Source organism: Prionailurus viverrinus, chromosome B4 (genome assembly GCF_022837055.1).
Source record: "Prionailurus viverrinus isolate Anna chromosome B4, UM_Priviv_1.0, whole genome shotgun sequence".
NCBI lineage: Eukaryota > Metazoa > Chordata > Mammalia > Carnivora > Felidae > Prionailurus > Prionailurus viverrinus.
This window is the reverse complement of record NC_062567.1, coordinates 74,719,486-74,733,456: the sequence shown is the minus strand read 5'-3', so window position 1 is coordinate 74,733,456 and position 13,971 is coordinate 74,719,486. Positions and strand designations below refer to the sequence as shown.

At 42.7% G+C, this 13,971-nt stretch overlaps 1 protein-coding gene and 1 pseudogene across 1 annotated transcript; one reads left to right on the top strand and one right to left on the bottom strand.

Annotated features, from left to right (window-relative positions):
* Positions 1-3,639: 3,639 nt before the first annotated feature.
* On the bottom strand, positions 3,640-13,505 carry TMT1A (thiol methyltransferase 1A). Its single transcript, XM_047866220.1, has 2 exons — positions 12,642-13,505; positions 3,640-5,228 (listed from the first exon to the last, which is right to left on the bottom strand). The coding sequence occupies exons 1-2, from the start codon at positions 13,137-13,139 to the stop codon at positions 4,992-4,994; spliced, it is 735 nt and encodes a 244-aa protein (XP_047722176.1). The 5' UTR covers positions 13,140-13,505; the 3' UTR covers positions 3,640-4,991.
* On the top strand, positions 6,741-8,497 carry LOC125169791 (heterogeneous nuclear ribonucleoprotein A1-like; annotated as a pseudogene).
* Positions 13,506-13,971: the final 466 nt, after the last annotated feature.

The following is a 13,971-nucleotide window of genomic DNA, read 5'->3' as shown; positions in this document are numbered from 1 at the left end:
GTTTTGTTTTTGACATGTTAAATTCTCAGTGTCAAAGGAATGGCAAAAGTGTGAGGTTTAAGAATCTCTTCCACGCGGGTGATAGCTCACAAGCTAGGAGTATAAGCAAGGCTCGAGGGATGAAACACACACTGAATGAGTCTCGGGGGCCATTCACAGTGAAATGGTAGAGAAAGGAGACAGAATTACAGAGACTTGGGTTTGAAGAGACCTCAAGAAGCATCACAACATTGTGGGGAGGGCTGGGCTTTGGAATCAGGTAAGTTTCATGGGCATACTGGTGTGATCACTCAGTAAGTGGCTTTGGGCAAGTGACATTGACCATTTGTCACGGGCCCTTTCTCGCTTGTCAATTGCAGGTAATGTATCTGCCTTATAGAGTTATGAGTATTCTATGAAATAATTGTGTAAAAACTTGGTGCCTGGCATAAAGAAGGCATGTAATAAATGAAAGTTTTTATTATTAGCTATTAGAGTCTTGGAATAGAAGGATCATTCCAAGGAGAAGGTTGACATCAGTGTTGGACCCATTTTAAAGATTGAGAAGGACACAGCCTGAATTAAGGCTGTGAGAGGTTTTTACTTTTAGAACGGTAAATTCTGAATGGCAGTTGTCCTTGTTTGTATGTAATTCTCTACAGGTTCCCCAAATTTCCTTTAGGAATAAAATAATAACTTGCTTGGCCAGCAAATTCCTATGTTTTATTTTTTGTTTGTTTGTTGTTGTTGTTTTGTTTGTTTTTTTTTGTTTGTTTCCAAATGAGCTAGAAATTGGGAATACTGGCCCCTCTACGTTCATTTCCTGTATCCTCAATCAACATGTCCTCTGTTCTTGATTCTGGCAGTTCCATGGATCAGGGACTTCTGATTATTCTTTTCTTATTTCGTAAGGATTTTATTTTTAAGTAATCTCTGCACTCAACGTGGGGCTCTAACTCCCAACCCTGAGATCAAGAGTCACATGCTCCTCCGGCTGAGCCAGCCTGGCGCCCTTGGTTTTCCTTTAATGTAGCCTGAATGCTTTTGGTTTTAGTATTGAAAGAGTTCAAGTGACACTTACTGGACAGTTTTCTTTTTAGCTTTTGTTGGCACTAGGCTCCTTGATCATTACGCTCCCAATTGCATTAACAGATTAATGGGAATTGAATTTCAGTTAAGTTCTAGGTCTTCTAAAGCAATACCAAAGGGGAAGGCTTATGTTAAGGATTAAGAGTACACAAGGTACTATTATGCAATATTTGCTTCACTTGCTATCCAAGTATGAAATATGTAGGAATTCAGAAGAAGCAATTAGAATATGAACACACTTAGGAACAGAGTGTTTTATAATATAAACATAAGAAATTTCAATGGTATTTGGTTTGGTTTGCCATTAAAATGAAGTACGGGGATCATGGGTCCAGGGACTTAACAAGATTAGGAAGAGGCCTGGGGTAAGTAGCAGCCATCCCCAAATCCTCCTTTCAGTCTGTCGTACCCAGCCCTGCCTGCCTTCAGTTCCTTGAACACATTGTGTTTCCTCCTTTTATTTGTGTGTGGTACCAGCTGTTCTGTTAGGCTGAAATACTAATACCCTCTGGAATTCAGCTCGGATGTCACTTCCTCAAGGAAACTTCTGATCCTCCCCTCCCTCCCCCACCCCAGAGCTGCCGATTCCATTTTCCTGGTGCCTGGTGCTTCTCCCTCCTAGCATTTATCACCGCCTATGCCTCTGCTCCGTGAGGGCAGAGAACAAGTCTAGCTTATTCAGGGCTCTAAGCCAAGCACCAAGGGTGGAGTACACAGTAGGCACTCAGTAACTGTCGAATGAAGTTTAACATTTGTTAAGTACCAAATGCTTCACTTCATTAATTCCTCTCAGTAACCCTTGAGGTAGACATTATCCTCATTAACAGATGAGGAAAGTGGAAACAAAACACAAGAGAATCTTAAAGATAGAGAACAAACTGAGGGTTGATGGAGGGAGGTGGGTGGGGGATGGGCTAGGTGCCTGATGGGTATTAAGGAGGGTACTTGTGAGGAGCACTGGGTGTTACATGTAAGTGATGAATCACTGGGTACTACTCCTGAAACCAGTTTGGATTGTATATGAACTGACTAAAATACAAATAATAATAATAATAAAGAAGGTGACACTAGAGAAATAACTTGCCCAAGGTCTCACAGTCAACAGATGACACAACCAGGACTTGACCTAAGTCACTTGGATGCCAAACCCAGTGTCATTTTGTCTTTTATCTTCCTCGGTGCATGCAACTATCCTAGTGAAAAGCCAGGGTTCTCAGCGCGGTACTACGTAATCTACCACCCAGAAGCAAACAGGGTCTGATCAAAATGCAGCGATGTGCCCATAACGAGCATTTGCGGCGTGCCTTCTCAGCCTCCCTTCCCGCTTTCCCCCAGCCTTGTTTCATTTGGAGGATATACAAGTCTCCTTGTCTCCGTTCACAAGGGTCTGGGTGTGCTCAGCCCCGGGGATGAAGCACTGTGACCTTTACTTGAGCCAAATCAGCCTAATCCATTTGGTCTAAACATTATGACTGGTTCGGGGATGGACTTGTGACCCCAGATAGTCAACAAGAGCCAGCTGAGACTCAGTGCAGAAGTTGGGTGGAGCATTTGCAAAATAGCTTTGATCTTTCCAACTGGCCTTGGCCCCGGGGAAGCATGAAGATTGGCACCACTTCCACAGACTCACCACCCGGTAGGGCAGTCAGGAAGGGCAGATGTGACATCTGATCACATCAGCTGAGCCCTGCTCAAGCTGTGCGGGAGGCTTTCTGCCCCTGTGCTTTTCACTAATTTGAGTCTGGAGGTCTTTCTTCTGCTTATGCCTTTTTGTGGTTGAACAGTCACGTCACTTGCAATCGAAGGAATCCTAACCAACACAGGACCCAAAAGACATTGGACCCGTTTTACCTTTTCCGGTTTCCATTTTGCACGGGCTTAGGTCACTTCCACAGGCTGTCGGAATGACCACAAACGTGTGTCTTCTGGCCTGTGGAGGAAAGCAGTGGGGAGGTGCTATGGCAGCCATGATGTCAAGACAGGTCTTGTAGTTTCGGGAATTAGGGCTTCTTAGACTTGCTCGGGAACTCGTGGAATGTAAGAAACTTTATTTATTTCTCCACAGAAAGGATCAACTTTGCCACACCACTCAGACAAGAGGGAATTGATAAGAATGTACCTAGTACATTGTGCTATATGGCATTCCTTTCAACATGCTGATAACATTTCAGCATGTCAACCTGTGGTTTTTCATATTTCTCAAGCACTGGACTACCTTAACCGATAGTGAAGTGGGGTGGTTAAGGAGGTCCCTACTTTGGAGCGACGGCAGAGGGAGGAGATCCCTGTTCTAGAGCTCAGAAGGCCTTAGGTAACTATCCTAACCTCACCATAACAGTAACTGTCTTCATGTTCAAGAGAGTTAGAATCGTTATGTTTCCTTCCTTTTTGCTTTATGAAGGTTACAAGTGGAGGTCTTTGGACTTGAACTTTTCAAAATCCATTCTGATCCTCCCTCTGCTTTCTGTAAGCAATTACCTGGCTCTAGAAACATAAATCTGTATGTTCAAATAGCTTAATTTTCCTCTTCCAGACATTAAAAAAAAAAAAGAAAAAAATGAAGCCAAGCCAGCAAAGACATAAACCATTTATTTCCATTCCTAAAATCTATATGAACATATTGATTTGATAATTAAAATAGTCCTTTTGTAAAGTCATCTCAGAAAATATACTAAATTTATTAAAATACATACAGACTATTGCTGAAAACGCTATTCTTAAGCCCTCTGACCAACCTAACACTTCAGAGGTTCCCAGAGTGGCAAGGAACAAAGAAATCATCTTGGGACAAGAGGGGACATTTGGTCAGAATTATCTCCAAAATATGTGTCTACTTCTTGACAGATTCACAGATTGCCTGGGTTATAGGGGTTCTTACAAAATATGCCTAATTACCCAAGGTTTTCCTAATTACAGTGGCCCTTTTCCTTGCCTACAATGTAAGACATCCAGCAAAGTATATGCCACATAATCAGGAAAATGGAGTCAAGAACCTTAAGTATCTCAACTATTTTTATGGACATACTAACGGGTCAAGCACACTCTTCACCTTAAGAGTTGAAGACTGGAATGCAGGAAAACAAATGTGGGTGGAATACTGGAGAAAACACAGTAAAGCTGGGCAGAACTAGGTGTGGCATCCTGGTCCATTAATTTTGAAAACCAGCCCCGAGATCCTAAGAACAACACATGCATTCAGCTTTCTTTCTGAAAAAATCTGGGCTGTTCAGATTAGGATTTTCGCCTGGGTAGGATTTCTTTATTCAATTTGCGAGTTATTAAGATCTTGTCACGTCTCCCCTTTCAAAGTCTTCTTTTGAGTGATTTGACGGCTTATTAGCACCAAGCTCTCAAAAAGCGGGTACAATTAAAATCCGTCAGGTAACCATGTAAGTTGTGGGGCGCCTGGGTGGCTCAGCCGGTTAAGCGTCTGACTTGCGCTCAGGTCATGATCTCATGGTTCGTGAGTTCAAGCCCCACGTTGGCTTCTCTGCTCTCAGCACAGAGCCTGCCTCAGATCCTGCCGCCTCCTCTCTGCCCTCCCCTACTTGTGCTCGCTCTCTGTCTCTCAGAAATAAAACATGAAAAAATTATAAAAATCTATGATATTAAAAGACAAAAAAGACGGCTGGGAGGATTTTGAAGTTACAGACTTAAGTTTGGGGATAATGGTAAACTTCAATTATGAAAGCCCAGTGTTTCCTTTTAAGGGAGAGTCCTGTTTTGCGTTTGCTTTGGTTTTGATCCTCTGGGAGCCAACAGAAAATGGCTAAACGGGTTATCACATAAACTTCTAGGGATGAAATTCAACTTTACTTAAAAAAAAAAAAAAGGTTTCCTTTCTCCCAATTAGTATTGTGAGTGTAAGTAAAACTGTAGCCTTAAGCCATCTGAGCCAGGCAGCTCTCCGCCCCCCGCTCCTGCTATTTCACAGCATATCCACAGATGTGAGGGCGCACCAGCTCCACGGGCAGCGGCGCCTGGAGGTGCTGCAGCTCAAGTTTAGAGAAGCGCGCCCGTTCCAGGGCCTTCCAGCTCTCTCTGGTCAGGTTGCACCCATCAAACAGCAGGTACCATGCAGGATCCAGGACTTGTTGCCAGAAGTAATTCCAAGTTGAGCTCTCAGCGACTACATGCTCCAGGAAATAGAAAGCCCCTCCCTGAGAAACAAACAAACAAACAAACAAACCCCGAATATTGGTTTTGTCAGAACAGGTTTATAAGATGACTGAAGAAGCTTCGATTTCAGTGGCCCCAGAGGCTAACTTCATGAAAAGGCATGGATAAATTAAAACCTGCTAAGGCACCATTTTGGCCAATAGTCTCACCTTCTGTCAAATTTTATACAGAGCTGCCAATTTCAGGCAATTAACACATATTTTCTGATCATATAGGGGCGCCTGGGTGGCTCAGTCAGTTAAGCGTCCGACTCTTGGTTTTGGCTCAGGTCACGAGCTCACGGTTAGTGGGACTGAGCCCCACGTTGGGCTCTTTGCTGACAGCAAGGAGTCTGCTTGGGATTCTCTCTCTCTCTCTCTCTCTCTCTCTCTCTCTCTCTCTCTGTCTCTCCCCTCCCTCCTTTGCATGAGCACTCTCTGTCAAACGTTAAAATTCATGTTATGTGAATATCTATTTTTTCCCTAAAACTAGGATTAGAATGTACATTCTCTTTTGTAACCTGCTTTGTTTATGTATTCGAATATTATCCTAAAACATGATTTAAAAACTTTTCACACAACATTTCACACCACTGAAGGTACCATGTCTCCTTTAACCATTCTCATTGAAGTTATTTCCAGTTTTTCATCATTATAAATACTATCGCAGTGAATAGCCTTGTCCGTACATCTCTGTGACAACCTCTAATTATTTCCAAAAAAAATAACTTGCTAAAAAGTGGAACTGCTGAGTCCAAAGTCTGTGCCTTCTTAAACTGTTGGTACAGGTGGTCAAATTGCCCTACGGAAGAGTCATAGCAAGTTTACATTCATACTAGCAATGCATATGAGTGTCCATTTCCAATAAACTCTTCTCAATCCTTTTTTCCTCTGTATCCATGGCAAGCTGATGGGTAAAATGGTATTTCATTTTCAATAATGTGTACATCTTTAATATCCTTAATATAGATAACATCTTTCGCTAAACCTTATTGGCGATTTGGATTTCTTCTCTTCCGATTTGTCTGTTATGTCCTTCATCAGTTTTCTAGTAGGGTGTTGGGTTTTTCTTACTGCTTAGTGGGGGCATTTAGTATGATAAGGCAACATATACTACAAATGTCTCCCCCAGTTTGTTGTTTGCCTTTTAATGGCACATTTTTTTTAACTTCTACTTTTATTTAAAAACAAAAATTTGGGGGTGCCTGGGTGGCTCAGTCAGCCCAACTCTTGATTTTGGCTCAGATCAGGATCTCACAGTTAGTGGGATCGAGCCCTGCATGGGGCTCCATGCTGACAGCATGGTGCCTGCTTGGGATTCTCTGTCTCTGTCTCTCTCTGTCCCTCCCCTCCTCTCTCAAAATAAATAAACTTTACATACATACATACATACAAATTTTTTTTTTTTTTTACTTCATCTGAGAATTGCTCTTGGGTTCTGTTTTGCAAACCTGTGGGAGAGTCTGAATCCACACCCAGCATTGCCTGAGACTGAATAAGCATATCTTACACTTTTGTACCATTGCCACAAGGATGTAAATGATATGATGAATTAAAATACTGAAGCATCAGCCCGTGGACACCGCCAAGTCAGCATCGTGAAAGTCTCCCCTCCCCCAGCCATCATGTCTAAGTCAGAATCTACTAAAGAGCCTGAACAGCTACAGAAGCTTTTCATTGGAGGTTTGAGCTTTGAAACAACCGATGAGCATCTGAGGAGCCAGATGGGGAATGCTCACGGGCTGTATGGTAATGAGAGACCCAAACACCAAACGCTCCAGAGGCTTTGGGTTTGTCACCTATGCCACTGTGGAGGAGGTGGATGCAACCGTGAATGAAGGCCACACAAGGTGGATGGGAGAGTTGTGGAACCAAAGAGAGAGAGAGAAGATTCTTAGAGACCTGGTGCGCACTTAACCGTGATAAAGATTTTGGTCGGTGGCATTAAAGAAGACGTTGAACGGGGCGCCTGGGTGGCGCAGTCGGTTAAGCGTCCGACTTCAGCCAGGTCACGATCTCGCGGTCCGGGAGTTCGAGCCCCGCGTCGGGCTCTGGGCTGATGATGGCTCAGAGCCTGGAGCCTGTTTCCGATTCTGTGTCTCCCTCTCTCTCTGCCCCTCCCCCGTTCATGCTCTGTCTCTCTCTGTCCCAAAAATAAATAAATGTCGAAAAAAAAAAATAAAAAAAAAAAAAAAAAAAAAAAAAGAAGACGTTGAACAACATCACCTGAGAGATTATTTTGAACAGTAGGGGAAAACTGAAGTGATTGAAATCATGACTGACCGAGGCGGTGGCAGAAAGAGAGGCTTTGCTTGTGTGACGTTTGATGACCGTGACTCTGTAGACAAGATTGTCATTCGAAAATACCAGACTGTGAACGGCCACAACTGTGAAGTCAGAAGAGCCGTATCTCAGCAAGAGATGGCCAGTGCTGCGTCCAGCCAAAGAGGTCGAGGTGGTTCTGGAAACTTCGGTGGTGGTCACGGGGGTGGTTTTGGCGGGAATGACAACTTTGGTCGTGGAGGAAACTGCAGTGGGCAAGGTGGCTTTGGTGGCAGTCGAGGTGGCAATGGATACAGTGGCAGTGGGGATGGCTGTCATGGATTTGGTAATGATGGAAGCAACTTTGGAGGTGGCGGAAGCTGTAATGATTTTGACAGTTACAACGGCCAATCTTCAAACTTTAGACCCATGAAAGGAGGCAATTTGCGGGGGCGGAAGCTCTGGCCCCTGTGGTGATGGAGGCCAATACTTTGCCAAACCACAAACCCAGCGTGGCTATGGTGGTTGCAGCAGCAGCAGCTATGGCAGTGGCAGAGGTTTAAAAAAATATTTTTATTTTATTTATTTATTTTTTAATTTTTTTTAACGTTTATTTATTTTTGAGACAGGGAGAGACAGAGCATGAACAGGGGAGGGTCAGAGAGAGGGAGACACAGAATCTGAAACAGGCTCCAGGTTCTGAGCTGTCAGCACAGAGCCCGACGCGGGGCTCGAACTCACGGACAGAGAGATCGTGACCTGAGCCAAAGTCGGCCGCTTAACCGATTGAGACACCCAGGCGCCCCTAAAAAAATATTTTTAATGTTTATTCTTTGAGAGAGAGAGAGAGAGAGAGAGAGAGAGAGAGAGAATGAGCAGGAGAGGAGTGGGGGGGGGGGGGGGGACACAGAATCTGAAGCAGACTCCAGACTATCAGCACAGAGCCCGATGCAGGGCTCCAACTCACAAACTGTGAGATCATGACCTGAGCTGAAGTCAGCCGGTTTTAGGTTTTAATCGCTACCAGAAAACAAAGCTTAGCAGGAGAGAAGAGTCAGAGAAGTGACAGGGAAGCTACAGGTTCCAACAGATTTGTGAACTCAGCCAAGCACAGGGGTGGCAGGGCCTAGCTGCTACAAAGAAGACACGTTTTAGACAATACTCATGTGTATGGGCAAAAAACTCGAGGACTGTCTTTGTGACTAATTGTATAACAGGGTATTTTAGTTTCTGTTCTATGGAAAGCATAAAGCATTCCAACAAAGGTTTGGTTTTTTAAAAATTTTTTTTTAAGTGTTTGTTTATTTTTGAGAGAGGGAAGAAGACAGAGTGCAAGCAGGGGAGGGGTGGAGAGAAATGGAGACACAGCAGCTGAAGCAGGCTCCAGACTCTGAGCTATCTGCACAGAGCCTGATGCGGGGCTCGAACCCACAAAGCATGAGATCATGACCTGAGCCGAAGTCGACACTTAACCGACGGAGCCACCCGGGAGCCTCCCAACAAAGGGTTTTAGTGTAGATTTTTTTTTTTTTGCACCCCTGCTGTTGATTGCTAAATATAATAGTCTCATCATGACACTGAATAAATGTGTCTTTTTCAAAAATAATCATAAATAATAAATTATAATAAATAATATTATATATAATATTAATATAAATAACATATAATATATTGCATATATAATATATAATAATATATAAATAATAAATAATAATTAATAATAATAATAAAACGCTGAAGCATCAAAAGCATTATTGAAGTCACAGTACCATTGTGTCATTAGGTATTTTATTCGGTGGATGTGATATGTAAGTCACTGTCATGTAGGAATTAGCAACTGCTGCTTTCATCTAGGGCAGCCCTATAGATGTAGGTGAAGTATAGACACAGTGGAGGGTATAGACTATCAGGGGGATTTCAGAAGTCTCCTACCTATCTACCTCTTTGGGAAGTAAGGGGAAAGGGACCTCCAAATCCCCTCCAAAACCTGTGGTGACGGCCACACTCTTCTTAGCCTCTTCTATCTACCCTAATCTTGCCTATCCCAAGCAGAGAGCTTAGAGGTGGGAGTTTCCCATTTCTGTGGGTAAGTATAAGACAGGAATGTAAGTATAAGTTCAGGAATGGAAAACTTGGAATTTCCTGATTGGGTAAAAAAAAAAAATCCATAGACTAGAGCAGGAGAGAAAGGAGGAGACCCACGGAGGCCAGTGTTACCCCAAGGGTCACACAGGTTTAAGCTAGAGATAGATGCCTGTCCCCCATTCAAGTGACTATTGAATAGACAGCTGGATATGCAGATTTGGGGTTAGAAGAAAGATCTGGGCTAGATATTTAGATTTAGAAACCATCTGCCCCCCAACACACTCACGCTCTGTCTCTCTCTCTCTCTCTCTGTCTCTCTCTAAACAAACAAACAAACAAAAATAATAAATAATAAATAAAAGGAAGTGAGACCTACTAGCTGTGTAACCTTGGGCAAGTTTCTTAACCTCTCTGAGGCTGTTTCCTCAAAACAACATGAAGACAGTATCTGCTTTAAAGGACTGTTGTGAAGGTTAAATGACAATGTAATAAAGCCCCTGGTTCTATTCAGTAGAGAGTAGAAGGCTACAAAAAAAGAATGTGATCTCCTTAAGAGTGCTATTAAAACAGGGGTCAGAATTACTTGTTTTGTAGGGATAACACTGTAAGCAAAACATTTGCTAACATTGCCCAGTTAGTGCCCAGTCTCAGGACACAAAAACCCAGCATTTGGGTACGAGAGGCAGAACCTTTTCATTTACTACTTTGATGTCGGCCTATCCTTGAACCAAAGACAGAATTATATCATTGCCTGTAAACTCCATCTCAAGTCCTTTTCTTCCTGAGGAACTTTTCTCTACTAGAAAATAAAACTGGGGATTACAGAGCATCCTGTTCTACTAGAGCAGTGAATTCAAATGTTGAGACATCCATACTTTATCTATGTTCAGCTATGTTTAGAATAAAACTATTAAAACATAATAAAGGTAATAGGTAAAAATTACATGCAAGTATAAAGAATTCCAAACAATACCAAAAGATATAAAATGAAAAGTATGGGAATGCAAACTGGTGCGGCCACTCTGGGAAACAGTATGGAGGTTCCTCAAAAAACTAAAAACAGAACTACCCTATGACCCAGCAATTGCACTACTAGGCATTTATCCAAAGGATACACTTGTGCTGTTTTGAACGGACACACGCACCCCCATGTTTATAGCAGCGCTATCAACAATAGCCAAAGTATGGAAAGAGCCCAAATGTCCGTCGATGGATGAATGGATAAAGAAGATGTGGTATAATTATACAATGGAGTATTACTCACTAATCAAAAAGAATGAAATCTTGCCATTTGCAACAACGTGGATGGAACTGGAGGGTATTATGCTAAGTGAAATTAGAGAAAGACAAAAATCATATGACTTCACTCATATGAGGACTTTATGAGACAAAACAGATGAACATAAGGGAAGGGAAACAAAAAGAATATAAAAACAGGGAGGGGGACAAAACAGAAGAGACTCATAAATATGAAGAACAAACTAAGCGTTACTGGAGGGGTTGTGGGAGGGGGGATGGGCTAAATGGGTCAGGGGCACTAAGGAATCTACTCCTAAAATCATTGTTGCACTATATGCTAACTAATTTGGATATAAATTTTAAAAAATAAAAAATAAAATTAAAAAAAAAAGTGATTCTTCCCCTGCATCCAATCCCATTCCCAAGAGGTAACCATTGTTAATAGTTTTTTGTCTGTCATTTCCTTTAACATATATACACATGCATATATATGTGTACATATATGTGTGTATACATATATATACATACATATATATGTATATCCCACACTTTAACATATATACATATGCATATATGTGTCTATGTATGTGTGTATACATATATATACATATACATATATATGTATATCCCACACATATATATGTGTATGTATATGTGTGTGTGTATGTATATATACACATACATACATATGTATATCCCATGCACTTATACTCTACCTAATTGTCTATGCTTTGATTGCTTTTTTTCATTCAACATGATCTCTTAGGGATTTTTTCCATATCAACATAGGTAACCCTTCCTTGTTCTTTTTAACAACTGCACAGAATTCTTCTATACTCTGTGACCGTTTACTTGAATGGCCTCCTGTCAATGGACATGTAGGCTATTTCCAATTTATACTATTATAAATACTCTAACCAATATCTTTGCATATGGCCACGTTTTTGCATATTTGTGCAGTATAACTATGGGATAAATTAGTGGAGAAAAGACTCTGTGCACCTTTTGATATTTTGATAAATTTTGATATTATCAAATTACCCTCGAAAGAGGGCACTTCCTCCAATGTAAAGGAAGATGTCCTGCCTCCCAAAACCGTAATACCATATTGGCCTTAAAAGCCTCTGATAGTGTATTAATAGGTAAAAATGGTATCTGGCTTTATTTTGTTCTTTAATTGTGTGTAAGGTTGAGCATTTTTATCACATAATTGGCTATTTAAAAAAAATTATTTATTTTGAGAGAGAGTGGGGGGGTGGAGGGGGCAGAGAGAGAGAGAGAGAGAGAGAGAGAATCCCAAGCAGGCTCCCCACTGTCAGCATGGAGCCCTTCTCAGGGCTCCACTTCACCGACTGTCAGATCATGACCTGATCAAGGTGAAGCTCAACCAACTGGGCCACCCAGGCCCCCGGCGTATAATTGGCTATTTTTATTTATATTTCCATTCCTGCTATTTGCCTATTTTTCTCTTGTGTTTTTCTTATTGTTTAAAAAAAAATCCTACTGATCTTTTGATTTGTAATGTCTTTTAATATGAAGGAAGTTAACCTTTTTTGTCTATCATCCCTGGCAAATACTTCTTTGTTTTTGTACTGTGTTTATAGTATTTTTTTTCCTCTGTCGAAGTTTTACACTTTTTGTGTATTCAGAATCAGTCTTTCCCTTTATAGCTTCTTCCCAACTCTAAGATTCTACAAAATTCAACAGTGCCTTCTCTCCTAGTTGCCCTTTTTATGGTTGAACGTCCGATCCACCTGAAATTGATAGAACTAACTACCCTTGGGGATAGTGGTTGCCACTAACCAGTCCCCCTTGCACCGCCTCACTCACCGGCCTCAGCACTCGGCACACCTCCTGGAGGATCTGCTCCGGGTTCTGCACGGAGCACAGGACCAGGGTGCAGACCACCACATCCATGGAGCCATCGGCCACCTGCTGCATGTTCTCCCCCGCAGCCACCACGAAGCGCTCGAACTGCAGGTGTCGGTTCTCGGCGACGCTCTTGATCAAGAACTTCTCAAAGTTGGGGTTGGGGTCGATACAAGTCACCCTGCATCCAGCCGGGTAGAACTTGAAGTTGGCCCCGGTGCCGCAGCCCACTTCCAGCAGAGAGAGCTTCCCGGAGGGGCCCGCAAACTCCGGCAGGTTGCTGAAGAGCTCGCGCTTCTTGCTCGCCATCTGTTCGTTGTACATCACGGTGAACCTCCGCAAGAAGTAGGGGAACCATTTTTTGCATATCTGGTTCCACAAGCCCAGAAGGTTCAGCAGGAACATGGGAAATAGCAGGATGCCGATGGCCAGCCGGAGGGTAAAGATGATAAGCGCCATCACCAACAAGAGAAAAGGATCAACGGGTTAGCGACCCAGCAACCAGACTCCTTTATTGCAGGAGGTAGGCTTCTAGCCAGAGCCAATCCGCTGCGGAGGAAAGAAGAACTGGCCGGGCTAGAGAGACACAGCTCAAGTCAAATTGTTGGCGAGAGGCCCATTTCACCTAATTAATAGGCACTGGGCAAAAGATTCAGCTTCGTTTTCATGAAGCAAAGTGAGAAATTTCCCAGCTTCTCCTTAGAAGGAAAGTTGATTACAGTCCCTTCTTCCAGAGCTATTGCTGCTTCTCCTTCTCTGGGTTTGGAAACTAGCGCTGGTTTCCTGCTGGAGTTTTATATGCACGCTGCTCTCGTACACACCCCATCCGGGTCCTCCAATGACATCTGCAAAGAAAACAGAACCCGTGGGTGGAGCCTGGCTAAACCGTACTAGGAGGCTGCTGCCAAGTGACCGCCTCCTGTCACCCTTTGGTCCCTCTCCTCCCCCAGCCCTGTTTTTAAAAAGAGGAAATGAGAAGACACGCTTGCCTGACCACAGTTAACGAGAGTTTCCCCCCTTTCGCATTCTGGATCGAGGCTCTCAGACGTTCATAACTCAACAGGATTATTTTTGAGTCACAGTTCTGGGCCTCCCATTTTTTAAAGGGCAAGTTTCAACTTCAAATTGTGCATGACTGCTCCGTCACTCAGCTAAATTTAGATAAAAATAGCCCCCAGAATATTCGTGTTGGGGAACCTAAAACCCTAAAGTATACAGAAAGTAGTTTCAAGCATTCATCTGTTTTTAACAAGAAAGCCTTGGCTTTCGGGTGGGTCGGGGAACACAGAAA